We start from the raw sequence: 26,297 nt of genomic DNA on the forward strand, positions 1-26,297 counted from the left end.
TATATTGTGTTAGGGTTAGGGACCACGAGATGGCGACACATTTGAGCCATCTCTCTTCACTGTGTACCACTTAATTAGTGATAGCCTTCAGCCATCTATCTCTGATTGGTACCAGTGGAGATTGAACTGCCCACTCAGTCTCCAAAAGTTAGATAGGGCTAAATGGCCTCGCCTACTCCCCATATATGGGAATAAAAAGGCGTTAGCTGATTTTTATTTTTATTTTATTTTTTTTTTTAAGTTTTAAAAGAGGTATACTGTGAGTAGACATATCGATACAAAATTAATAATGGAAAAAACTCACGTACAAAGATTATTTAATAGTATAATTTTCACCTGTGTGTCACAGGCATCTTCAGTACATTAAGCTCAAATTAAACAATAACTGACAATTCCAAAAAGAGCCACCTAAGTAGCTTGTGTAAGATAACTAAAAAGGTCAATAAATTTCCTAAAAAAAAAAAAATAAATAAATAATAATAATATAAAAAGTTAGGAAAGATTAACTGATTTGTAAAGTACTATCTCCCATAAAGGGGAAAGATGTAAGCCATCGGATCTGTTTAAGTTAGGAGAATGAAGTAGAGTTTCACATGTTTCTTTATAAAGGCGTTCCATGAGAAATTGACTTTTGTGAAGAACTCGTCTTTCTCCAGTGAACTCTGTGTCTAGTGAAGATGGCATGTTCTGCAAGTCCAGACTTTTCAGGTTTAAAGTATTCAATATAAGATTGGTGTTCTTCTAGCCGAATAGAGGCAGATCTTCCCGTTTGTCCGAAATAAGATAATCCACAAGAGTACGGAATCTGGTAGACACCTGGATGATTAAGATATGGAAGCTTGTCCTTAGGAGAAGTGAGAAAGGTGGAGATTTTTCTAAACGGTCAAAAGGCAACAAAAATATTCAGTGGTTTTAAAAATTTTTGCTATATGTTCACTGATGCCTTGTACATAAAGGACAGTAATGCGTGTTATTTCTTCTGTGTTTGAAGAAGAAGACATATTAAAACTACTCAAAGTTCTTTTAATGAAGCAATTCTTATAACCATTAGATAGAAAGGAAGAAGTTATATATTGTAGTTCTTTCTGTAAAGGATCGTCTGAAGAACAAAAGGAGTGGGCCCAATGAACCAGTGTTTTAATAGTTCCTGACTTTTGACTGGGATGGTGATAAGATTCCGCATGGATATAATGGCCTGTATGAGTCTTTGCCTGGTTGGTGAAGAATTAGAAGATCTAAAAAAAGGCTAACTGCTTATTTGATTCTACTTCTAGGGTAAACTTGATCCTAGGATGAAATGCGTTTAACTTAGTGAGAAATTGTTGAAATTCATCCGAAGAGCCATTCCATACAGCAAAAATGTCATTGACATATCTGAACCAATGAGTTGGTCTGGGAGAAATGTTGTCAAAGATAGGTTGTTCAAAATGTTCCATAAAGAAACTGGAGATAGCAGGAGAAAGAGGATTACCCATTGCTGTTCCTTCAATTTGTTGATACAACTTAATTTTAAAGGAAAAATAACCAGAATTTATTACAAAATCAAATACGCTTACGTCTGAAGGAAATTCCTGTTGTAGTAATTCAATGATGCTTTCCGAAAGAGGCACATTTGTAAATAAAGAAACAACATCTAAACTGATCATGATATCAAAAACGTCCAAATGAAGATCTGAAATTTTATTTTTTAAATCCAAAGTATTTTTTTTTATATAAGTATCAGTTCTTCTAGTTGAAGAGGAGAGTAAATCTGATAAAAATTTTGAGATTTTGTAAGCGGGGCAACCTATACAATCTACGACTGGTCTTAACGGAATGCCTGGTTTATGAATCTAGGTGGACGGCCGAAGAAGGTTTTAAGTTTTTTCTTTTGATCATCATTCCATGTAGATACATTATCTATCCATGTAGATACATTATCTGGTCTTAACAGAATGCCTGGTTTATGAATCTAGGTGGACGACCGAAGAAGGTTTTAAGTTTTTTCTTTTGATCATCATTCCATGTAGATACATTATCTATAAGAGAATTAAGTCTCTTCAATTGACTCTGGGTAGGATCCGATGTAAGAGGCCTATAAGTTGAACAGTCACAAAGTAAAAGAGACATTTTTCTCTCATATTCCTTCCTATCTTGAATCACTACAGCATTCCCCTTATCAGCTTTTGTAATAATTAAATTATTGTTATTCTTCAGTGATTTCAATGCTTTAAACTCAGAGTAAGGAAGATTAGGACGAGGAGGCTTGGCATGAAAAAGAATTTGTGCACATTCAAAACGTAATCTGTTTGGCTATTTTTTGGGATAAGGATCGAATACCCCTGTCTATGTTATGAAAAAAATCCATAAGTGGCATCTTATTCGGCGTAACAGCAAAATCATGTCCTTTTGATAAAAAAAAATGTTCACAGTCTGTTAGTGGACGTACGGGAACATTTATAACTGCTTTATCTATATCAATAGTATTATTACTGGATCTTGTCACGAGAATCATTAAAGATCTTTAGGTAAGAACTCGAAGATATGCCGTTACAGTATTAAAAATTTCAACCGTTAAAACAGATTCCAGAGCATTTTTTATATCCATAATTTCTCTATTTAAGAGGGCAAGAGATTTTTTTAGCTTCGTGTAGCTGATTATTTAAAAGAGACTTACTAGACTTATTTTGAAGTAGATCTGATGAGCTTTTGGGGACCTAAAAACTTCTTTTATTTTACAACAGGTTGGAATAACCTGGGCCATCTTACATTGCTGAAGGAATATTAATCTGTTAATGCATTTGGCCTTCTTTACCAATACGTTACCGTATCTAGCAGATTGTTTGGAAATAGACTCTCTGTGAAGTCTAGCAATAAGTTTTAAAAGAGGTATACCATGAGTAGACATATCGATACAAAATTAATAATGGAAAAAAAACTCACGTACAAAGATTATTTAATAGTATAATTTTCACCTGTGTGTCACAGGCATCTTCAGTACATTAAGCTCAAATTAAACAATAACTGACAACTCCAAAAAGCACCACCTAAGTAGCTGGTGTAACATAAATAAAAAGGTCAATAAATTTCCTAAAAAAAAAAAATTAATACAATAAAAAGTTAGGAAAGATTAGCTGATTTGTCAAGTACTATCTCCCATAAAGGGGATAGACGTAAGCCGTCGGATCTGTTTAAGTTAGGAGAATGAAGTAGAGTTTTACATGTTTCTTTATAAAGGTGTTCCACATCTTAATCATCCAGGTATCTACCAGATTCCGTGCTCTTGTGGATTATCTTATTTTGGACAAACGGGAAGATCTGCCTCTATTCGGCTAGAAGAACACCAATCTTATATTGAATACTTTAAACCTGAAAAGTCTGGACTTGCAGAACATGCCATCTTCACTAGACACAGAGTTCATTGGAGAAAGACAAGAGTTCTTCACAAAAGTCAGTTTCTCATGGAACACCTTTATAAAGAAACATGTGAAACTCTATTTCATTCTCTTAACTTAAACAGATCCGACGGCTTACGTCTATCCCCTTTATGGGAGATAGTACTTTACAAATCAGTTAATCTTTCCTAACTTTTTATATTATTATTATTTATTTATTTTTTTTTTTTTTTTAGGAAATGTATTGACCTTTTTAGTTATCTTACACCAGCTACTCAGGTGGTGCTTTTTGGAATTGTCAGTTATTGTTTAATTTGAGCTTAATGTACTGAAGATGCCTGTGACACACAGGCGAAAATTATACTATTAAATAATCTTTGTACGTGAGTTTTTTCCATTATTAATTTTGTATCGATTATACATGTCTGCAAAGAGGTGTGCTTTGCATTATGAGAGATACTAAGACAAGTAGAGATGAGAGCTTGGTTCACCTTTACCACAAGTTGCCTCAGTCCTGAAGATACTTCAGGCACAAACTTTGTTTGCTTACACTTGGATAAAGGATTAAACTAAATTTATTATAGAATAGAGATTATGCAAATATCATGCAGTTCTAGCACGAATTGTCTGCTGGCGGCAGAATTTTGAACTTTTTTTTTTTGCAAATCAAAACCCCACGTTCCAGATATTTACACCAAGTTATTGAATTTCGTTCAATTCATTTTTCACTAAAGGAAGGCTTTGAATCTGAACACCTCCTCTTTAATTATGGCCACCCTGTATATTTATCATACCTCTCCTTGAAATCATTGACAAAGCACTCGCAGCTGACTAAGGCAACCCATTCCAATCATTCACCAACTCTCCAAGCAAAAAATTTAGTCCTCACACCCTTGCTAACCTACTCTTTCCTGATTTCCAGGGATGAATTCTTGTCCTGTCCCCCTCACAAGCCAAGTGCTGAAATATTTCCTCTGAAATAATCCTATAAAAATCCTTCAAGTAACTTCAGTATTTCTATCATATTCCCCTCTTTTCTGCCTATTAATGAGCTTTTTCAACCCACAAACCCTCAATGCTTCCTCATAGGAGCATTCTGCAGAATATTCATAACATCTCAGGCACTTGCCTCTTGATCTTCTCCATCACTTTCACATCACCAAGAAATCCAGGTGACAAGAGCTGAGTACAATAGTCCAGATGTGATTGTATCAAGGATTTATAAAGAGTGCTTGATAGTATGTTCTTCAATAGCCAAGTAATCATGCGAATTAACTTGGTTACTTTAACAACATACCCTCTAAACTTCAACTCTCTATCTACCACTATCCTCCAAATCCCTGGCTTCATCAATTTCCTAGGATACAGTTGCCTCAATGCGATACACAGCTTGTAATCATTTTATCCCAAAATGCATAACTTTACTTTTCCCATATTAAATTGACATCCATTGTGTTTTGCCCATACTGACAGCCTATTCAAATCATCCTGCAAATTCTTTACCATGACCCTGATTAACTATCACTTCACCCAACTTTGCACCTTCAGAAAACTGAATATCGCTCTCAAATTATTTCCTATATCATTTATGTACAAATTAAATAGCAGTGGTCTTGTGTGTCACACCACTAGTCACCTGCTTTCTCCTAGATTATGCTCTTCGATATACTACTTTTTGGTATCTGTCCATCAGCCACTCTTATATCCACACAACAGTTCATATCCATCCCCGTTTCTTATGGTGAATAACAGAATTCAGGTAGCATCCAGTTAAACACTTTTGCAAAATCCAGCAGTATCATTGTGTACCACATTCCCTTTATTCAACTTGGCTGTCACTCTATTACAAAAAGTTAGTAAATTACTAAGGCATGACTCACCCTTCACGAAGCCATGTTGCCCCTCATAGAGTATCATATTTTTATCTACCCATTCTTAAATTCTCTTTATGACCAATTTTTCCAGTACTTTTACCACCACTTCTGAGATATTGGTCTATAATTTGCTACCACAAACTTAGATCCACTTGTATGAAAGGAATTATTTGCACTACTTCCACTTCCTTGGTACTTCTCCAGAATTGAGAGTTTGACATCACTACTTCCCTTGTACATTCACAACACAAGCTGATATCCCATCTAATCCAACAGCCTTATTTGCATTGAGATTCTGCAATATCCTAAGTACTTCCAATTCATCAACCTCTCATTCATCTCACATCAGTACTTGTCATCTCTGCCATAACAATACTTTCACTTGGATGATATACCCTCGCAAAATCATCATTCAGTAGGTCAACTATTTCATCTGCCTCTCTGCCACCTCTATACCATTAGCACTCACATTCAAGTTATTCTTCTATAATCATTCTTCTCCTATTTGCCACATAAGGAAAGAACTCCTTAGGATTTCCTTTGGCCTGCTCAGCTAATTTCTTCTCATTATCTGATTTTGCTGCCTTACCATGCTGTTCACCTTTCATGCCTGATACTTATATTTATATATGAACTTTCTGATCACCATTCTCATTATATGTCCTCCATAGCATTTTTTTCCCCTAGTACATGCTTTAAGATACTATTCATCCATCTAACTCCTAACTGATTTAATCTTCTGACCTTCAGTACATAAATTAAAGATACAAAGAAATTATATACTTGGTTTAATCCTTTATCTAAGTGTAAACAAACAAAGTTTGCACCTGAAGTATTTTCAAGACTGGGGCAACTCGTATAAGAAAGCTAAGACTTCACATCACTTGGCGTGGTATCCCATAATGCAAAACACATCTCCTTGCAGACATGTATAATGCTATGCATTATGGGAAGGGTCACTATCCAGACCGGTTTCAACTTTATTGAGGTCTCTTCAGTGGAAGCCAGAACCAGAGGTGATACTAAAGTTGAAATAATGCAGAAATCATATTTTCATATATGAGTTGCCAAAAGGTGTCACACTTTATTATTAAATTACTCTGGATTAGAGAAAGTCATTGGAAGTTTAGTTTTTTTTTTTTCACTTGGTTATTACTATAAATTAAAGATACCAAGAAATTATATACTTGGTATAATCCTTTATCCAAGTGTAAGCAAACAAAGTTTGCACCTGAAGTATTTTCAGGACTGGGACAACTTGTATAAGGAAGCTAAGAGTTCACATCCCTTGCCTTAGTATCCCATAATGCAAAGCACATCTCTTTGCAGACATGTATAATGCTATGCATTATGGGAAGTGTCACTACCCAGACCGTATCACCTCTGGCTCCTACTGAAGAGACCTCAATAAAGGTCGAAACCCATCTCTTTCTCTAATCCAGAGTAATTTAATAATAAGTTGTGACACCTTTTTGGCAATTCATATATGAAAATACGACTTCTGCATTACTTCAACCTTAGTATCACCACTGGGTCTGGCTCCCAATGAAGAGACCTCAATAAAGGTTAAACCAGGCTGGGTAGTGATCCTTCCCATAATGCATAGCATTATACGTCTGCAAGGAGATGTGCTTTGCATTATGGAATACTAAGGCAAGTGATGTGAAGTCTTCCTTATACAAGTTTCCCCACTCCTGAAAATACTTCAGTGCAAACTTTGTTTGCTTACACTTGGATAAAGGATTAAACCAAGTATATATTTTCTTGGTATCCTTAATTTATAGTATAACCAAGTGAAAAATCTTCCAACAACCTTCAGTACAATATGATACTGCTTTCCCCCCCCCCCATGCACTGTGAACATCCTTCCCTTAAGGATCTTTATGCCATGGTATTGCTACAAGATGCTTACTAAGCTTGTCACAATCACTTGCCTGCTTGTTCCCAATTACTGGATATCTCATCACACCCATGTCCATAATTTTGGTATGAAGAGACATTTATTAACATTGAACTGATAGCCATTTTCATATGCCCCAAAATTCCAACTTACTCAAATCATTCTGAAAGTACTGCATGTCAGCCACATTCCTAATTTCCCTGTCTATCTCTGTATCATCATCATGGAGCTGTGTCTCCTCTTAAATCTTCCTAATGTCATTGATGCAAAGATTGAATAACAATGGACTAAAGACTGATCTCTGGGATACGCCATTGGTTACATTAAATCTTGCAGACTCACATTCCCCACACACCATTTTTTGATATCTGACAGTCAGCCATCCTCTTATTCAAACTAGCAGTGTATAATCCAATCCCATATCCTCCAAATTATACAACAGCCTTCCATGCTGAATCCTGTCAAAAGCTTAAGCAAAGACCAAACATATCATCGTGAATTTATTCCCCTTCTTGAACTCAACCATCACATTATTATAAAATATGAGCAAGTCACTCAAACATCAACTACTCTTAGTAAATCCATGCTGTTCAATGCATTTATGTATTCAATTTCTTACCTTTTCCAAAATCTTCACCACCACTCCCAAGATACTGACAGACTGATAGTTACTCATCAGCCTTTGCACCACCCTTGTGTAATGGGATTACATACATTCTTTCCACTCCTGTGGAATCTTCCCTGAGCTGAGACTATATAACTAGGCCAAATTAACAGCAAAACACTCTTTTAGTATTCATGCTGAGATCTCATGAGATCCCCACTGCTGAATTCATATTCAGTATATGTAGTCACTCTATTATCTCCTCCTAATACATCTGGGTTCCCCTCATCCAGTGAAGAGGAAGCAGCTCAGCTGAACAATCTCCTCTGTATCTCTCTACCACTTAACATCAGCATTCAGTAGTTATTCTTTTACATTCAGTCTTTCTTTTACTCTCAGCATTAAGATAGAATCCTCAGACTTAGCTTTCCATATAACAGCAGTAACTCTTCCAGTCTGTTCTTTATAACTCACGGTCTAGGCATCCAACTGTTTGCCATCATGTCCCTTCTTACTGCATTTGTATATCATATCTTGGTATTATACTAAAGATTTTCACTTTCTCCCTCTTCAATCTCATTTCTTCCAGAAATCCTTTCATGTCCTCTCTCAATACTGAACATATCACTAGTCGAATCATTTATAATGGCTAGAATTAACATCTATTTTACTATTATTTTGTGTTTCTTTAATTATATATGCTTAAAAAAAATAGGATTCGATGTCATCAATGGTATGTATTAAGATGGAAATGCCATACTAAATATCATCATTCTTTTTTTATAAAGAACTATATGTACCTGATAATTGTTAGCATAACTGATTCAGTGCTTTGTTGTTTCTTGTTTTGATGCTTAACTTTCTTTTTCTTCCTATGGTCTTTTTAAATGCTTCTCAACATTTTTCTTTTTTTGTAATTTCTGATAAACAGCTATCAGGTAGAGAATGAATAATGACAGTATTTGTATGTGCTGCAGCAAGATAAGTTAATTTTATATTTATTATGTGACAATATTGGGTAATTTTTAGATTGAGTGTTGCTGTGTGATTGGGACACATGTTTGGTTAAATTTTTAGACAGTATTCTTTTAAATTCTTTATTTCTTGTTTAGTGCTCTAGAACACAATGGTGGCAAGAAGGAAATCACTGCATAAGTCAGCATGAAAGACAAATAAAATGAATGGTGTGGATTTTTCAAGAATGGTACAGTGATGTGAATGTAATATGTATGTATGGTGAGATGTTGTAGATGTTTATGTGGAAAGATTTAATAAGAGAAAGAAGCAAATATGGTTAAGTAGGAAGTGCAATATGGTGATGGACTATGAAGCTTGTTTGTATCAGAATAGGGAACAAAGCATCATAGTCAAAATAGATTGCGAAGTAGATTGTGCAAATATTAAGAAAGTGAGTGAAACGGATGACAAAGAAAACAGTGCAACTGACAATAAGAAAGTTTGCAAGAGTGGCAGTGAAAAACAGAGTGCAATTAAGAGTAAGATAATGAGTAGGCTGATGGCAAAAAAAGTATTTGTAATTGCCAATAAGATAGTTAGAGTGAATGACAATGATAAAATGAGGCACATAAAAATGAAGTGGATACAAAGTGAAATGAAGAGAATTACAGATATGTAATTCTCTTAGGAAGAGTGAAGAAGATTGAATGAATGATGTCCAAATGAAAGAGATAATGAAAAACACACAAGTGATACTGCACTAGGATTCAATTATTAGAGGGGTGGTGAATGAGTAGAGTAATTGAATAGCGTAATTTTTTACCATACACTAAAAAAAATAACAATCAGCGCTAATATATTACAAAACACTAATTTTTTCAGAAAAACCTCAATAAAACAGACCACAATAAAACAAAATCTCTTATTTTAGATGAGCATTAAATAAACCAATCTCTCTCAATTTTTTTTTTTTTTTTTTTTTTTTTTTTTTTTTTTTAAGTACAACTGGGTGTAAACTGCTATACAATAACTGTGACCAGCATTTAAGAGATGACACATCTATACATTTTGTATAGATGTGTCAATGCCTTTGCAAAATCCAGCAGATAGTGCTGTCATTCTATTTAAAATAAGAGTAAATTACTAAGGCAGGGCCTATCTTTCATAAAGCCAAGCTGCCCATCACAGAGTAATCAAAAAATCAGCTAATGCCTTATATGCTGAGATAGGGAGTAGGCACTGCCATTTTAGTCCCATCTAACTTTTGGAGACTGAGGGGTAGAATTTTGAAGAATGATGGAAGCAGTAATACTGCATTCTTGGGAATATGGAGAATGAATTGAGTAATCATTAACTGGATAAGTAGTAACATGAAGTAGGAGCTACAAAGAAAGAAAAAAAAAGGGAAAAAAATTACTGATGGGCTATAGTTCATAAGGTTGCTATGTGATTGCAACCTTATGAATAGAATAAAGCACAGACAAGATGGAGAACGTCAACAAAATTAGAAGTTACGGAAGATTGTAGATCTGAAGGAAATAATTCATTCGAGGCTTCTGATGTGAGATAGAGGCCAAGAGGACAAAATATATTGTTTCTGTTATAGACCTGGAAGTCCATAAGAAAATGTGGATGACATGCATCTGCAGATTAGCAGAATGAGTGCAGGCCAAGCAATTATCATGGGAGACTTCAACTATGGGGATACAGACTGAAAGGAGGAAATGGCACATGGCAAAATAGAATTTATGCAGTTACTAAGGGATAATTACCTGAAACAACATGTGATAGAGGAGACCAGGGGTTTGAGAGTGTTGGATCTGGAAATAGCATCAGAAGATTTATCACTACAGTAGCAACTCTACCTCTGATTAAGAAAAGTGACCATGCAGTCTTGTCCTAGGAGACTGCTCAATGTGTGTGGAAATTTCAGCTAATAAAGGGTTTATGCAGAACTGAAAAGCTGGTGTTTATGACAAACTTACAAGGCGATTTAGAGAAGTGCCATGGTATACGAAACTACATGGGATAAATGTCACTAGTGCAAGGGAAGCGGTTAAGGATTGAACAGGGCAGATTGCATACCCAGGATCAGGAGGATAAACCAAGTACATATTAGCAATATAAAGAGGGAGCTGCAAAAAAAAAAAAAAAAAAAGAAAGAAAGAAAGAAAGAAAGAAACATTGTGGAATGAATATAAACAAAAATGTGACCAGCATCAGAAGGTGGTGGTGTGTGGTGGAGTGGAATTAAGGCAAATGAGGGTGACTAGTGGGGTGTCCCAGGGTTCTGTACTAGGCCCACTACTCTTTAATTTGTACATTAATGATATAGAAGATTTGAGGGGAGAATATGCAGTTGTTCACTGACAATGCAAAATTGTGGAGGACAATAGTTGATGTAGATATAGTAGTTGACAAAGATGATGTAGATATCTTACATGAGGATTTAAATAAATTGGTAGTGTGGGCAAAGGACAATGGTTGTCAATTTAATGTTGTAAAATGTAAGGGAAAGCACTTCTTGGTGAAAAGATTACATACTTCACATCATAATGATGGTACTGTTTACAAGAAATTGATGAGTGACCAAGCTGGTAACAGGTCTCTGAAATGTTTCCCTAGGAAAAACCCTAGGAAACATAGGGTTGCAGAGTTTAGCTGACAGGTGAAGGAGAGGGGATATGATAAATACTTATAAGTTACTAAAGGAATTCTATAAGATTGACAAAAAAGAAATTTTTCAATATATGGGGAGTAGGAGGAAAACAAGGGGTCGCACTTGGAAGTTGTCTAATAATGTGGTTAGTAAGGGTGTGTGGACTAGGTTCTTTACTTGGAAAGTGGTGAGTGAGTGGAATGGATTGCCTGAGTCAAACTTATTCATTGTTGTAAGTACCCCAACAATGAATAAGTTTGAGATGTCTGATAGGTATCGTGTTAATGGATTGTGTGGGTTTCCCATGATGAGTGTTTTGACCCAGGGAGTACCCATATAAAGAATAATAATAAAGATGGGAAACCAAAATGGTAAGGAAGGTAAATTCAGATTATGAGAAGAAATTGGTCACTAAAGTACATCCAGATGGTAAGTAACAGAATGAATGTATATTCATTCAAGTTCTCCCAACTTTAATGAATGCAAATGGGAAGAATGTGACAGAAGCAAAAGAAATAATAGAATTATTGAGAGATCACACTGGAAGGATATATCATTCAGGTGGAGGTCTCTGATGTGATGAAGACAATGTGAGAATAGAAGTGAATGAATAAAAGTGCTTGGAACATTACAAAATCTCATTGCAGATATGGCTATAGAACTAGATAGGATACTGACCCATGAATTATGAGAAACTGCAAGAGAATTTGTAATGCCTCTGAACAGGATGTTTAAGTCTCAGTATACTGGCAAGGTTCCAGAGGAATACAAGAGGGTAAGATATTTTTATTACATAAGTGACACGTCGAGATAGAGGTTTCAAATTATAGACCTGTTAGTAATCTCAGGAGTAGTGGTTAAGGTTTTGGAAAAGTTGGTAAGGCCAGATTTCAGAAATAGATAGACAAGAATATGACACTTGAGTATGATACTATGAGGGGTGGCAGAGCTTTGTATGAGGAGGTATTGTTTTAGTAATTTACTCATTTTCTATAATAAAGTGATAGTTAGGCTGGATAAAGGAAATGGCTATACTATGATATTCTTGGACTCTGCAAATATCTGTTGGTACACTATAGCAAATGAATACAGTATGAAGCTTGTGGCACATATAAGAGAATGGCTGAGTAGATTTGTTCAAAGAGAATGCAGATGACTAATGATAAGGCAGAAGGCCAAGCACTTGGTCTGTGAGTATTTAATTTATACATTAACACTTTGAGTCCTAGACGTTCTGTAAGTATATATACATAGATGTATATTTACATCGATAGGACTCAAAGTGTTAATAATATTGAGGATAATCTAAAAAGGTAACATCCAGTTGTTTACTAATGGTGCAAAATTGGGGGAAATAACAGTAATTGAATGCAATGCAGAAATCTTATAAGATGATTTGAAGAGAACATCACTATACAGTAAGATTATGCTTCTGGGAAATGGTAAGATTACAAGCTGTGTATTATTTTGATGAAACTGGATGCAGGAAATTGATGAGGCAAGGGATTTGGGAATAATGGTGGACAAGGAGTTGGAGAGCATATTGCAAAATATCTACCAGAAATACTTGGCTATTGAAGAATGCAGTGACATGAAGACATAAATAAGTTATTATCCTTTTTTATAGCAGCTTTGATATCACCACATCTTGAACTACTGTGCTCAAATTTGATCACCTGGGTTTCTTGGGGATAATGAATTGGCAGAAAGTATCCAGAGGCAGGTGACCCAATATTAGTGTAGAATGCTTTCTTATAAGGACAGACTGAGGATTAAAAAAAATTGGTTGATAAGCAGAAGAGGAAAAATATGATAAAAACACAAGTTGCTAAAGAGATTTTATAGAACAGATGCAGAAGTAATTTTTCAATATATGGTTGGAGGGGCGGGGGAAGGTGAATAATGGTAAATCAGGATCATCCAAATATATGCTCCCACCTCATCCCACACTGATGAAGAGATAGAAGTATTTTATGACTCACTCCAGCACACTCTAGACAAAAAAAAAAGCAATCAAAACTTCACTATAGTAATGGGCAATTTTAACACCAAAGTAGGGTCATCCTATTCACCAAATAGACACAATAGGACCATATGTATATGGTACAAGCAGCAACTCAGGAATGGCTATTACAGAATTCTCTATCAGTAACAAGCTTTATATTATGAATACATTTTTTAAGAAAGCCCTAAAAAATGGACATGGAGAAGTTCAAATGGAGAAATAAAAAAATGAAATAGATTATATACTGTGTAATAATAAAGAAATAGTTCAAGATACATCAGTACTAAATCAAGCAAAAACAGGAAGTGACCACTGACTGGTGAGAACCAAAGTTAAAATAAACCCCAAATTGGAAAGAATAAAATGGCTAAACAACAAAAAATCAAGTTTTGGCTTAAAATCTATTGAAAACAAGAAGAAGGATTACGAAGAAAAACTCAATCAAAAACTAGACTTAATAAATATATTTGAAGAAGAAGAAGACATAAATAAAATAACCAATAACCTAACGGAAGTAATAATCTCAGCAGCCAACGAATCCAAAAGCAACACACAATAAAAAGATCAAAAACTTTCAGAGAAAACCTTACAACTACTAAAAAAAGAGACGAAATATGAAACAAGACAAACACGTAATTTATAAAATAGAATATGCAGAACTATGCAAAACAATAAGGAAAAAGATGTAAAATGAAATAAGATCTTATAACATGAAAAAAATAAAAGAAACAAATGAAAACAATAAAAATATGAAAATACTAAGAAAGCATTTATCAGTTGGCAAAAGTCAATTAACTGCAATAAAAGATAAGAATGGAACTACAATAAGGATCCAAGAACAAATCTTAAGTAGGCTAGAAGAATTTTATAAAGAACTCTATAGTGATCCTTCAATAGATAAATCAAATATAAATAACCCTTCTCCATTGCATATAGAATTCATTCCCCCATTCACTTAAGATGAAAATAAAATAAGCATTAAAACAAATGAAAAATGTCCTGGTGAGGACCTAATTCACATAGAAATAATTAAATAGGGAGGAAACAATATAATTCACCATGTCACAAACTTACTAAATCTATGCCTAGAAGAGGGGAAGATACCAGAAAACAGGAAAAATGCTACTCTGATACTGTTATTTAAAAAAAGGGACAAAGAAGAAGTAAAGAACTATAGACCAATTAGTATTCTCTCTAATCTGTACAAAATTCTCACAAAAGTAATAACAAACAGGTTAACCCCTCTTCTAGACTCAAATCAACCAGTAGAACAAGCAGCATTCTGTAAAGGCTTTAACACAATTGATCATATTCTGCAATAAAACAAATAATAGAAAAAGCAGAATAAAACCAACTGCCTCTCTTTTTAGCTTTGATTATGAAAAAGCATTTGATTCCATCAAAACTAATGCAATAATCAAAGAACTCCTGAATCAGGGAGTTCCTGGAGAATATATGGACCTCCTCCAGGAAATATACCACACTGCACACTAAGTGAAGTTGGAAATATCCAACTTCACACAAATAGCAATAAAATATCAATTGAAAAAGGTGTTCGATAAGGAGACTCTATCACCCAAAGTTAATAATATAAACTGGACAAACCTTGGTATAAAAATTAATAACAGAAACTTAACACACCTAAGATATGCAGATGATATAATTTTTGCAAACACTCCAGAAGGACTTAATATAATGATAGAAGACCTATATCATGAAAGCAGAAAAGTCGGTCTAAAAATAAACAGAGAAAAAACTAAAATCATGTTTAATCATTTTGTAATACCAAAAATTATAATAATAAAAAACAATTTCTTGGAAAGAGTCTCTTCATATACATACTTAGGTCATCTCATTGATTTAAACTGTGTACTCCAAAAGGAAATAAATAGGAGCGTTCAGCTTGCCTGGAGTGCATTCAGAAAATTGAAAAGCATTTTTCAAAACAATATGTCCCACTCTGTTTAAAAAGGAAGACATTTAACCAGTGTATACCTCCAGTCATCTCATATGGTTGTGAAACTTGGTTGCTAACAAAAGCACTGGCAAATAAATTAACAACACCCAAAGAAAAATGGAGAGGTTGATGCTAGGCATCACATTAAAAGATAAGAAGCGAAACACCTGGATAAGAAGCCAGACTCACATCAATACATCATTCTTTATCATAAGTGACTAAAATGGAAATGGGACAGACATCTATCCAGAAGAGAAGATGAGCGATGGACCACCATATTAACGAACTGGATTCCAAAAGAAGAGAAACGAGGCCGAGAATGTCCTAAAAAGAAGGTGGAGTGATGAATTGTCAAATTTTGTTGGGGAAAATTGGTCAACCATTGCTAAGAACAGAGAAAGGTGGAAGGAACTGGAGGAGGCCTTCATCCAGCAGTTGACAGAAAATGGCTGAAAAGAAGAAGAAGAATCTATCTTAACCTAATTATTCAAAAAAATAATAATAAATAAATAAATAAAAATAAAACAAATCCTTACCCTCAACATTATTCTGTGCTCAATATTTAGCAGAATCTTCTTTTTTTCTCGGTAGTCTCTAATGAGTGTATGTAGGGTATCACAGTGAGGTACCCATCCTATAAGACCACTATTAGTAGATAAAGGAATAACAGCATATCTCTGGATTCTAAAGAAAGAAAAAAAATGTGTGTTTGTGTATATATATATATATATATATATATATATATGTTAAAGATACCAAGCACTTTTGTAAGCTAGGTTTTTTAATCCTTTTTCCCAAGTAAGCAAGGTAATACCAAGGTATATACCCAAGGTAAAAAAACTTTCTACATAGTAAATAGGACTTTGAATTAGGACTATTCTTTGTACTACTATTAATTTAGGAATATTCCTTGTACTACTTAACAACAAACATTTTAAAATCATAGCAACTTATTTAATGTTTACACATTAAATAAATGTTTAATATTTTTTGGAGAAAATCAATGTAATCCCCTCTACAATTTTATATTCCTGAATCTGTTATTCATTATCATTAAAATAAAACATCTTTTATAATTTAAAGATGTTTTATTAACTGGCTTATATTTCACTGGATTTCCACCCACCATCCTCAGAGCAAAACATTTAACAGTTTACAAGAGAATGAGTGAGTGAAACAATTCAACCTGTAATGGATAAAAGAATTAAAGTTCTAAATTTAGTGTTCTCTAATGTTGTATATAAAAAAAGTTATTACAGTTGTGTAAGAGTTGATCTAGATAACCTAAATTGATATGTTGAAGACTGATACAGTGGGCATCTGGGTGGCCATTGAAACCCATGTTCTTCAGCTCCCAAGAAATTGTTGTGGCACTGTCATAGTTGCAGAGTATTTTGGAATTTGGTAGTGAGTGTTTCAACTGAGGATAGGCAATTTGCACTATTCAGTTCAGCACTTGGTGGTCCACTGTGCGATTTTATGTGGTCTACAAGGTTGCGATTGTACTGTTGTTGCTCCTAGGCATTTCCACTTCACAACATCAAAGAAAATTGATCAGGGAAGGCAGAAATTTCCAAAACTGAGTTGTTGTAAAGATGACATCCTATGATAGTGCCATGACGAAAGTCACTGAAGTCTTTGCTACAGCCCATTTTATTGTAAATGTTTATCTATGATAAATTTAATTTAATCCTTTATCCAAGTGTAAGCAAACAAAGTTTGCTTACACTTGGATAAATCACCCGAAGTATCATCAGGACTGAGGCAACTCGTGGTAAAGGTGGACTAAGCTCTCACCACTTGTCTTAGTATCTCCCATAATGCAAAGTACATCTCCTTGCAGATATGTAACTTCCAAAAAAAAAAAAAAAAGTTTATCTATGAAGACTGCAAGTCTGTGTGCTTCCTTTTATACCTGTAAGAATCATGGGATGTTCAAATATTTTTGATCAGATATTACTAATGATGAATAAGAGTGGAGAAACAGTGTACCCTTCCCTTACAGCTGATTTTACATTTGAGCCACCTACTTGTATTTCCTCTTATTCCAACTTCTGATGTATACAACTAAATTATTTACCAACTAACTAGTTTACCATCCTGTCTTTTGAAATGACCCTCTCCATTCCATCTGGTCTCTGTAATTCTAGGATGTCAATTTTATACCTTTCCATCTCTATACAGACAATATTGAGAGTATGCATCTGTAGACTCCACACATTCCACGTGCTGATATAAAGTTCATCTCTGAGGATTAACTGCTTTCCAGGTCAAAACAGCATGTCACCAACTGGAGGAAGAACATTTGTGTCTTTAATTGAAACCCTTTCAGACAATATAATGAGATCTAGCACTCTTTGATGCTGAGTTCCTTCTGTCACATGCTTCTTCAGGAAGATGTCTCACAACAGCTCAATAAATTCAGTTCCATTCTTCTTATCATGAGATTTCACCTGTACACAATCAATATTCAGATAATTGAAGTTGGCCATGATGATTACTAGTTCAGTACCCATCGGGTTGATTTGGTAGGGAAGGATGAGATTTTTCAAATTGGACGTTCACCTATTGAGTGTAAGATTGAGTTTTATTTCTCTTTTCATAGATGAGTAGTATGAGATAAATTAAAGATACCAAGAAATTATATACTTGGATTAATCCTTTATCCCAAGTGTAAGCAAATAAAGTTTGCACCTGAAGCATTTTCAGGACTGGGGCAACTCATATAGAGGCTGGTGACTTCACATCACTTGCCTTAGTATCCCATAATGCAAAGCACATATTCTCACAGGTATGTATAATGCTATGCATTATGGGAAGGGTCACTACCCAGAGGTGATACTAAGGTTGAAGTAAAACAAGGATTTCAGCACAGTGATAGAAAACATTCAAGAGGAATATATAAAAAAAGACACCAAAAACCTTTAATGTAGAAAGGCAGCTAGAGTATATCATATTTTATACCTTTTATAAACTTTTATACCTCCAGATATGGAGGTATAAAAGTTTTACATTGGCTACACTACATAGTTCAGAACACCTGGTAAAAATTTCAGTTAATTGGAGTAGAGCTCTCAGACTACTCGTTGAAAGTTTTTCCACTTGCTTATACTACAAATTAAAGATATCAAGAAATTATATACTTGGTTTAATCCTTTATCCCAAGTGTAAGCAAGCAAAGTTTGCATCTGAAGTATATTCAGGACTGGGGCAACTCGTATATATAAAGGCTGGTGACTTCACATCACTTCCCTTAGCATCCCATAATGCAAAGCAAATATCCTCATGGGTCTGGCTCCCACTGATGAGACCTCAATATCTGCTTTGCATTATGGGATACTAAGGCAAGTGATGGGAAGTCATCAGTTTCTATATATGAGTTGCCCCAGTCCTGAAGATACTTCAGGCACAAACTTTGTTTGCTTACACTTGGGATAAAGGATTAAACAAAGTATATAATTTCTTGGTATTTTTAATTTATAATATAACCAAGCGGAAAAAGTTTTATCGAGTAGTATGAGCGCTCTACTCCAATTAGCTGAAATTTTCACCATGTTTTCTGAACTGTGTAGTGTAACCAATGTAAAACTTTTCTCCATATCTGGAGGTATAAAAGAGGTTAAAAAAATCATGGTTCAAATATGATCTATGCTAGTTGCCTTTCTACATTAAAGGTTTTTGGTGTCTTTTTTATCTCAAGTATTGATATGTACTCCATTGCATTCTTCTTGAAGGTTTTCTACCACTGTGCTGAAATGCTTGTTTTAGCAATTTTTCAAAGTAATTACTCCAGACATTTATCTTTATGTTCAGTTATCATGTTGCCTTTATCATCTCTGATTCCTTTTACATTACTCTTTACTCATTTCTAAGCTTTTTAAATAGTCTCCGGAATATTTTATCACCTTCAGGATATTGATTTTCAATATTCTTATCAAAGTCTTTCCATTTCTTTCATTTAGCTAGTTTTACATAGTACTTCCTTTATTACATTTATTTTTGTATTCTCTATGAGTAGAAACCGACTTACTTGTCAGGAACTTTCATCCACTTTCTTTGCCTTGACTGCCTTTAACTTGTTGAGTCCACTATGGATTTCTGATTTTTCTCTGCTTACAGACCTCACTACATCCCTCTCTATACCTGTCAACGTTTTTATCTGGATCTGCCACTTAATATCCAATATTTATTTCTTATTTTCAAACCTTTCATTTTTTCTAGAATGGTAATTGTGTATTTGAGTGTATAGGTAACCCCTGAAAGCTGCTGAACTTTGATTCATTTTAAAGCTTTCTTACTTTTCTTTTCAATATAATACTCAATTTTATCTTGCTCAAAATTAAATAGTGATCACTTCTTATTTCAACACTGTACTCTTGTGTCCTGAACCACTATGAAGATATTCTTTCAACAATAACATAGTCAATGACACTATTCTTATTTCTGTGTCCTCTCTCTCTCTCTCTCTCTTTCCATATGAATTTATGCACACTTTTACGTTGGAACATGATGTTAGTTACGATTTGTCCATGTCAGTATAGGAAGGTTGTCAGCATGTTGCTGAGGTATGACAATGATGAATTGAGATGGAGAGCAAGAATCATGAATGGTATGTCTAGCAGAGCTGTGTGAGGAGAAGGGAATGCAGTTTGGAATGTATGGCATGTATTTGAGGGAAATTAGAAATTAGACAGAAATTAGCAAATCAGGCCAAGGAAAACTCTAGTCAGTTTTTTTGATATGTGTGGTGTGTAGAAAGAAACTCCTCATAAACCACTAGCTTGCTCACCATTAAGTCTTCTCTCATTTCATTCTCTATAATTGAGCTTCTGATTTTGTGCTGCAGATGAAACACCCTGATCAATTGTTCGCTGAGAAATCAGAAGCTGAAGCGTAGAGAATGAAATGAAAGAAGACTTAATGGTGAGTAAGCCTGTGGTTTATAAGGAGTTAAGTAAGCTAGATGTGACTGAGACATTTAAGTTGGGAAAGGGTTGCTATTGGGTTAATGTGGAAAAAAATTTTCATAGAATGGGAGAAAGGGTTGAACAAGGGAACATACCTGAAAGCTATATGTGAGTAGGGGCATAAGAAGCAAGTTCTTTGCATGGAGAATTGTTGATGAGCTTTATGTGTAACAGTGTGTGCCTCTCACAATATGTCTTGACTCCATGGAGTTATAGTGTTAATAATAACAATAAGTTTAACTACTAAGCAGGATGGAACATCTGTTATATTGGTTCCACCATTTTTTCCTATTAAGTCTCACTTAACTGAACAATATTGAGATTGTAATATTCCTATATCTGAGTATCTTTCCACCAAAAAACACCAAAAACAATGATATTCCTATTACTGAAATATCCTTGCATGCAATACAATCTAAACATACTCCTGAAATCAAAAAGGTTATCATCATTGAATTGTGGGAAATGAATTTAAATTACATTGTTCTAAATTGGTAGCAATAAGAACTACTCAATGTGTCTTAAACACAAAAAGATTCTATTTACTATCCCCCTTATAGCAATTAAACAAAATAAATTACTCCCTGTACTCTCAAATCAGTCCAATTCCTGAATTGGGCTGATTTGAAACTAACCAACCAAACTTGTCCAAACACATTTTACAAAAAGCCATTTAGCTAGCATTAGTAACAGGTTTTTATTTTCAATTTTATTATCTTCTTCTTCCAAAATCCAAAATTGATGTAATTCATCTTTTTGGTGTTAATTTTTTTATCATTGCTTTTTCTTCTTTATCTCCATGTATTTTCTGCATTCAGTTGTGACTATCTTGTGCTCATCATTTTTAATTGAATACTGTCTTGGCATTAATGAAGTTTTTTATCAAATTTTCACCATTTTTTACTGTCAAGACTTTTATACACATGTTAATTAATGTACTTCAATTAAAATCCTATAAACTTTAACTTTTAAGCCTATTCTTTATAAAGGAGCTGCTCCATCACCATGAAGAGCATGACAATGGTATGGCAAATGAAGTTCCAAATCTTAAACTTCGGCTTTACAAAAAATTACCTAAGTTTTGAAAACTAGTGACCAAAATCAATTTATTATATGCTATCTGCTCTGACTAGATAGCTGCATAGCATTTAACAGAATTCAGGCTTCAGGATATACACAAGAATATCTCCATTATGGTTCAATTTTTGCTCAAAAGATTTTATTGGCAATATTTGACAAAACATTTTTGAATCATTATTAATAATTCTGCACTGGTTGGCTAGAACTGAATGTGGCTAATTCGTCTTCTGTTGTAAATCTTTATAAAGGCTCTTATTTGTAAAAGAGAAGGTTCAGGCCTAGGGCTTTCCACTCAAATGGCATCATCATTATTGACTGAAATAGAGGTGGCTGTTACTTAATTTTCTATTATTTTATCTTAATACAAGATTTTAGAATATTTTAAAAATAGTTTACTCGACATTTTTTTATAACAAAGTATATCCAAAATAATGAGGAGAATACAAAATTCACTTACGTCAAATTACGGCGAGCAGTCTCTGGATCATTTAATAACAGAGTGTTAACCAGTCCAAACAGTTGCATGACTCGCTCATCTTGTCGTAAATCCTCATGTCCTTTCAAGAGGAACATGAAATCTTTTCCATTACTTCCTGGAAGATCAACAAAATGTATATTAATAAATAACTTTGTTATTTATTAACATACATTTTGATTGATTTATGCAGTTTAAAGTGTAATACAACTATGAATTATTATTATGTGGGTATTTTAATGTGGTTAGGTGACTCATTGCAGGAGACACACATAATACCTGTCATACCTCTCCTTAAACTCATCACTGTCAGGTGACTCACAAAAATCGCTGTCAATCCATTCCACTTCACCATTCTCCAAGCAAAAGAAAACACTTACTAATCTCACTCTTAAAACACTAGTTCCACTAGGATGACCTAGTGGAACTAGTGTTTTTGCACTAGAAATAATTAGGATGACCCCTAATTCTTTCTCTATTCAACATGTACTGAAAAATTTATTTTCTTTTGAACCCTTTTAATATCTTACAGGCTTCTATAATGTCTTCTGTTTTCCACCTATGAACTAAACTTTGCAACTGACACACCTTTAATAGGAGTATGAGAATACGAATGTCCCTATCCTCTCATAGGGGGATTCTACAAGAACATCATCCTTACTTCTGATACATCTAAGTCTCCAACATCTGTAAAAGCAGGGTAGCTCAACTGTCCTGTTAGAGCATACATCTCTAATCCACTAAGATGATTTAAAAGTCAGAAATACAGACATGCCCAAACTACCTGTCGTGGCTCTACCACCTGTGCCTGATGTGGTAGTAAAGAGCATGATAACAAATATTGCTCTGCAAAAAAAGCTAAAGGTGTCAACTATCAGGGAGATCATCCAGCTTACTCTTGTGCATGTCAAAAGTAAAAAGATGAAAGAGAAATACAAAAAATTAAAACAGAACAAAACATAATATTAGGATGCAAAAAGAGAGCTAGCCTTTCTTTTTACATCCTGATATGTTTTGTAGACATTTTCTTAATTGTTACTTTCTCAAATGCTGAGAAGGTAACAATTAAGAAAATGTCAACAGCAACTCAAATTTACATGTCTATTCCACCATCTGATAATTTCACCATACCTGAACTTTAGAGTGTGAGTGCTTCTCTGTTGATCACATCAATTGCATTACCTAAGGTCTTACTCTAGAGACAACTCCAAAAATGATTCATTTGATTAGAACCTACTCAAAAAGATATTACTTAAAGATAAACTGCCAGACATCTCCACAGAAAAAATGGATACTTCAGTATCTACTGAAAGTAAATTAAACTTGCCAACTGTCCCTGACACATCAGATGTATTAAGTATTTTACCAGAGGAAGAGATGGATACTGGCTGTCCATACTTCCCAAAAACAATTCATAAATATAAACTTGACAAAGGTAAGCCCTCAACCTCCTGAAAAACAGACAAGTCTATAAAGCCAAAACAAGAAGAAAATTTTTACAATGGAACTGTTGTGGGCTCCACCAGAATATTGATGATATCAAGATTTTGTTGCAGAAGCACAAACCTTTTTGTTTCTGTCTACAGCAAACATACTTAAAACCCAATGAGGACAATACCTTAAGGAATTTCATTGCTGTATGCAAGGACAGAACTGGAGGTGGTGCTGCTCGTGGATCAGTAGCTATCCTAGTGGGCAGTCATACTCCCTTCCATCAAGTCCAACTTAATACTGATCTGCAGTATTAAGCAGTAGCAATTTGCCTATCCAATGGATTTCTTATTACAGTATGTTGAATTTATTTATCCCTGAGTTAAATGAAATCGATCTTGATAACCTTATCTTGCAAATGATTGAACCCATTCTTCTGATGAGTGACTTTAATGGTCACAGTACTCTGCAGGGTAGTACCAACACAAATAGATGAAGTCAAATCATTGAAAGAATCCTTGACAATAATGACCTCTCCCTTTTGAATAATAGACTCAATACTTTCTTCCATAAGCCTACCTGCTCATATTCTGCAATCAATCTTACAATCTGCTCCCGTTCCATTCTTCCACTGCTCACATGGGACATCAAAGAGAACATATACGGAAGTGATCACTTTTCTGTTCTTTGCACAATGTCTCTGCAGGAACCATATGCCCCTACACAGGTGCCCATATGGAAAATGGACCAGGCTGACTGGAGCACTTTTTCCCCCCATCTTTCAAAATTTAATGCTGATACCATCAGTCAAACACCTATCAATGAAGCAGCAAAGCATATAACAGACTACATTATTCAGGCAGCAACAGTCTTCATTCCAAGAACATCAACTCAATTTCCACTCTATCCAAATTCTTGGTGGAATCCACAATGTCAGACAGTCAAAAAAGATAAACACAGAGCATGGGGTATATTTCATAGATAACCCATCACATTAAACTTAATAGCTTTTAAGTGTGCTCATCCCAATGCACATTATCTGAGATGTTACAGTCAAAAACAATCTTGGATCCAATTTACCTCATCAATTAATCAAATGATCAGTGCAAAAATTGTATTGGATAAAATCTGGAAAAATGAAAGATGGATATAGATCATTTGTCTACCTTAGACCATAATGGTAGCGTTATTGCTGATCCCAAAACTATTGCAGACACGATGGGAGATAATTTTGTCAGAATCTTAGCAACAACTTCAGATCCTCCTGAATTTTTAATACTGCAGCAAGAGAAACAAAGGCTAAATTTTCCTACCAAAAGCCATACAATCAGCAATTTGTTAAAAAGGAATTAAAAAGAACTCTTTTACCATCTCACCTTAGTGCAGTAGGGCCCGTGAAATGATAAAGCATCTACCATCATCTTCTATGGATCTTAGTATACAACATAATACTACAGAGGAAGTGTTTCTTTCCTTTCTCTATCAGGGAAAAGATCCAACACAAGTGAATAATTATCAACTTATTGCTCCAGCTATCTTTGTAAGATATTAGCAAAAATGGTTAATGCAGACTTCTCTGGTATTTAGAAAGCAATGATCTTTACTCTGATACACAATGTGGCTTCCATAGACATCGTACAACTTTAGACCATTTGGCTTGCTTAGAAACTTGTACAAGAGATGCATTTCTGAAGTGAGAACCTCTACTTTCAGTTTTCTTTGACATGGAAAAAGATTATCACACAACCTGGAGATATGGCACATTAAAAGAGCTCTATAACTTTGGTCTAGAGGACACTTTCTTGTATTTATTAAAACTTACTGTCAGAGTGTACTTTCCAAGTCAGAGTGAAAAGTACAATATCTCAGTCATATCAAGAATATGGTGTTAGATCTTGAATGAGGACTCTTTCAAGAAAAGAGTCATTCATTCAGGATTTAACAAAAACACAATACTAAGTAAGAAAATACTTGTACTGTTAGCAAAGTACGCATATTATTATTATTATTATTATTTTGGGCAACTCCAAGGAGTCGAAGACTCATCGAGGGAGGCCCTAACATCATGTTAAGAACAACTATTCGACATTCACACAGTATCTATCATACCTCACCTTGAACACATTCACAGTCATAGCATCCACAACAGACTCTGGCAGCTTATTCCACTCATTCACCACTCTCCAAGTAAAAAAACCTAGCTCTAACGCCCTTGCTAACCACATTCTTGCCCAGCTTCCATGTATAACCCCTAGTCCTCCCATCACTAGTCCTATTCTCAAAAATATCTTCTGAATTAATCTTACAGAAACCCTTCAGTAATTTGAATGTCTCAATCACATCACCCCTTTTCTGCCTATCAATCAATTTTTGCAACCCACAAATCTTCAACCTGTTCTCATAGGGTTCATTCCATAGACCTGCTATCATCTTGGTCACTCATCTCTGGATCCTCTCCACCTCCTCCCCATCAAGAAGAAACCCTGGTGCCCATATCTGGGCACAGTAGTCTAGATGGGGTCTTATCAAGGCTCGATACAGAGGAACAATAACTTGTTTGTCTCTGCTTGTTAAAGTATTTTTCAGCAACCAAGTATTTTGATGAGCTGATTTAACCACTTTTGCGATGTGCCCCCTAAACTTCAACTCCCTATCCACCAACACTCCCAAATCCCTGGCCTCATCAATCTCCTGGAGCACGGTTCCACCAGTGTGATATACTGCTGCTAATCTTTTCACCCCAAAATGCATAACCTTACACTTTGCCACATTAAATCAACATCCATTTTCCTTAGCCCAGTCCTCCAAACTATCCAAATCATCTTGCAAAATTTTGACATCCTGTGCACTCACTATTGCTCTACTCAACTTTGCATCATCAGCAAACAAGTGAACACTTCCTCTCAGATCCTTTCCTATATCATTAATGAACAAATTGAAAAGTAGTGGTCCAAGAACAGAACCCTACGGCACACCACTAGTCACAAGCTGTCTTTTGGACTATACTCCGGAAT

The 26,297-nt window shown here is 34.8% G+C and overlaps 1 protein-coding gene across 7 annotated transcripts in view; it reads right to left on the reverse strand.

The window, feature by feature from the left end:
- The window catches only part of mTor (serine/threonine-protein kinase Tor), an 816,233-nt gene that overhangs the window by 79,436 nt on the left and 710,500 nt on the right, over positions 1–26,297 (reverse strand). For all 7 annotated transcript variants that reach the window (XM_090412780.1, XM_090412800.1, XM_090412771.1 and 4 more), the window contains 2 exons: positions 21,835–21,970; positions 15,867–16,014 (listed from right to left, as the gene is read on the reverse strand). In XM_090412780.1, coding sequence (XP_090268906.1) covers positions 15,867–16,014; positions 21,835–21,970 — 284 coding nt within the window. The remainder of the gene's footprint in view (positions 1–15,866; positions 16,015–21,834; positions 21,971–26,297) is intronic.

Source organism: Typopeltis vanoorti, chromosome 2, assembly GCF_054136105.1.
Source record: "Typopeltis vanoorti isolate ZY-2024b chromosome 2, IOZ_Tvanoo_1.0, whole genome shotgun sequence".
Lineage (NCBI taxonomy): Eukaryota > Metazoa > Arthropoda > Arachnida > Uropygi > Thelyphonidae > Typopeltis > Typopeltis vanoorti.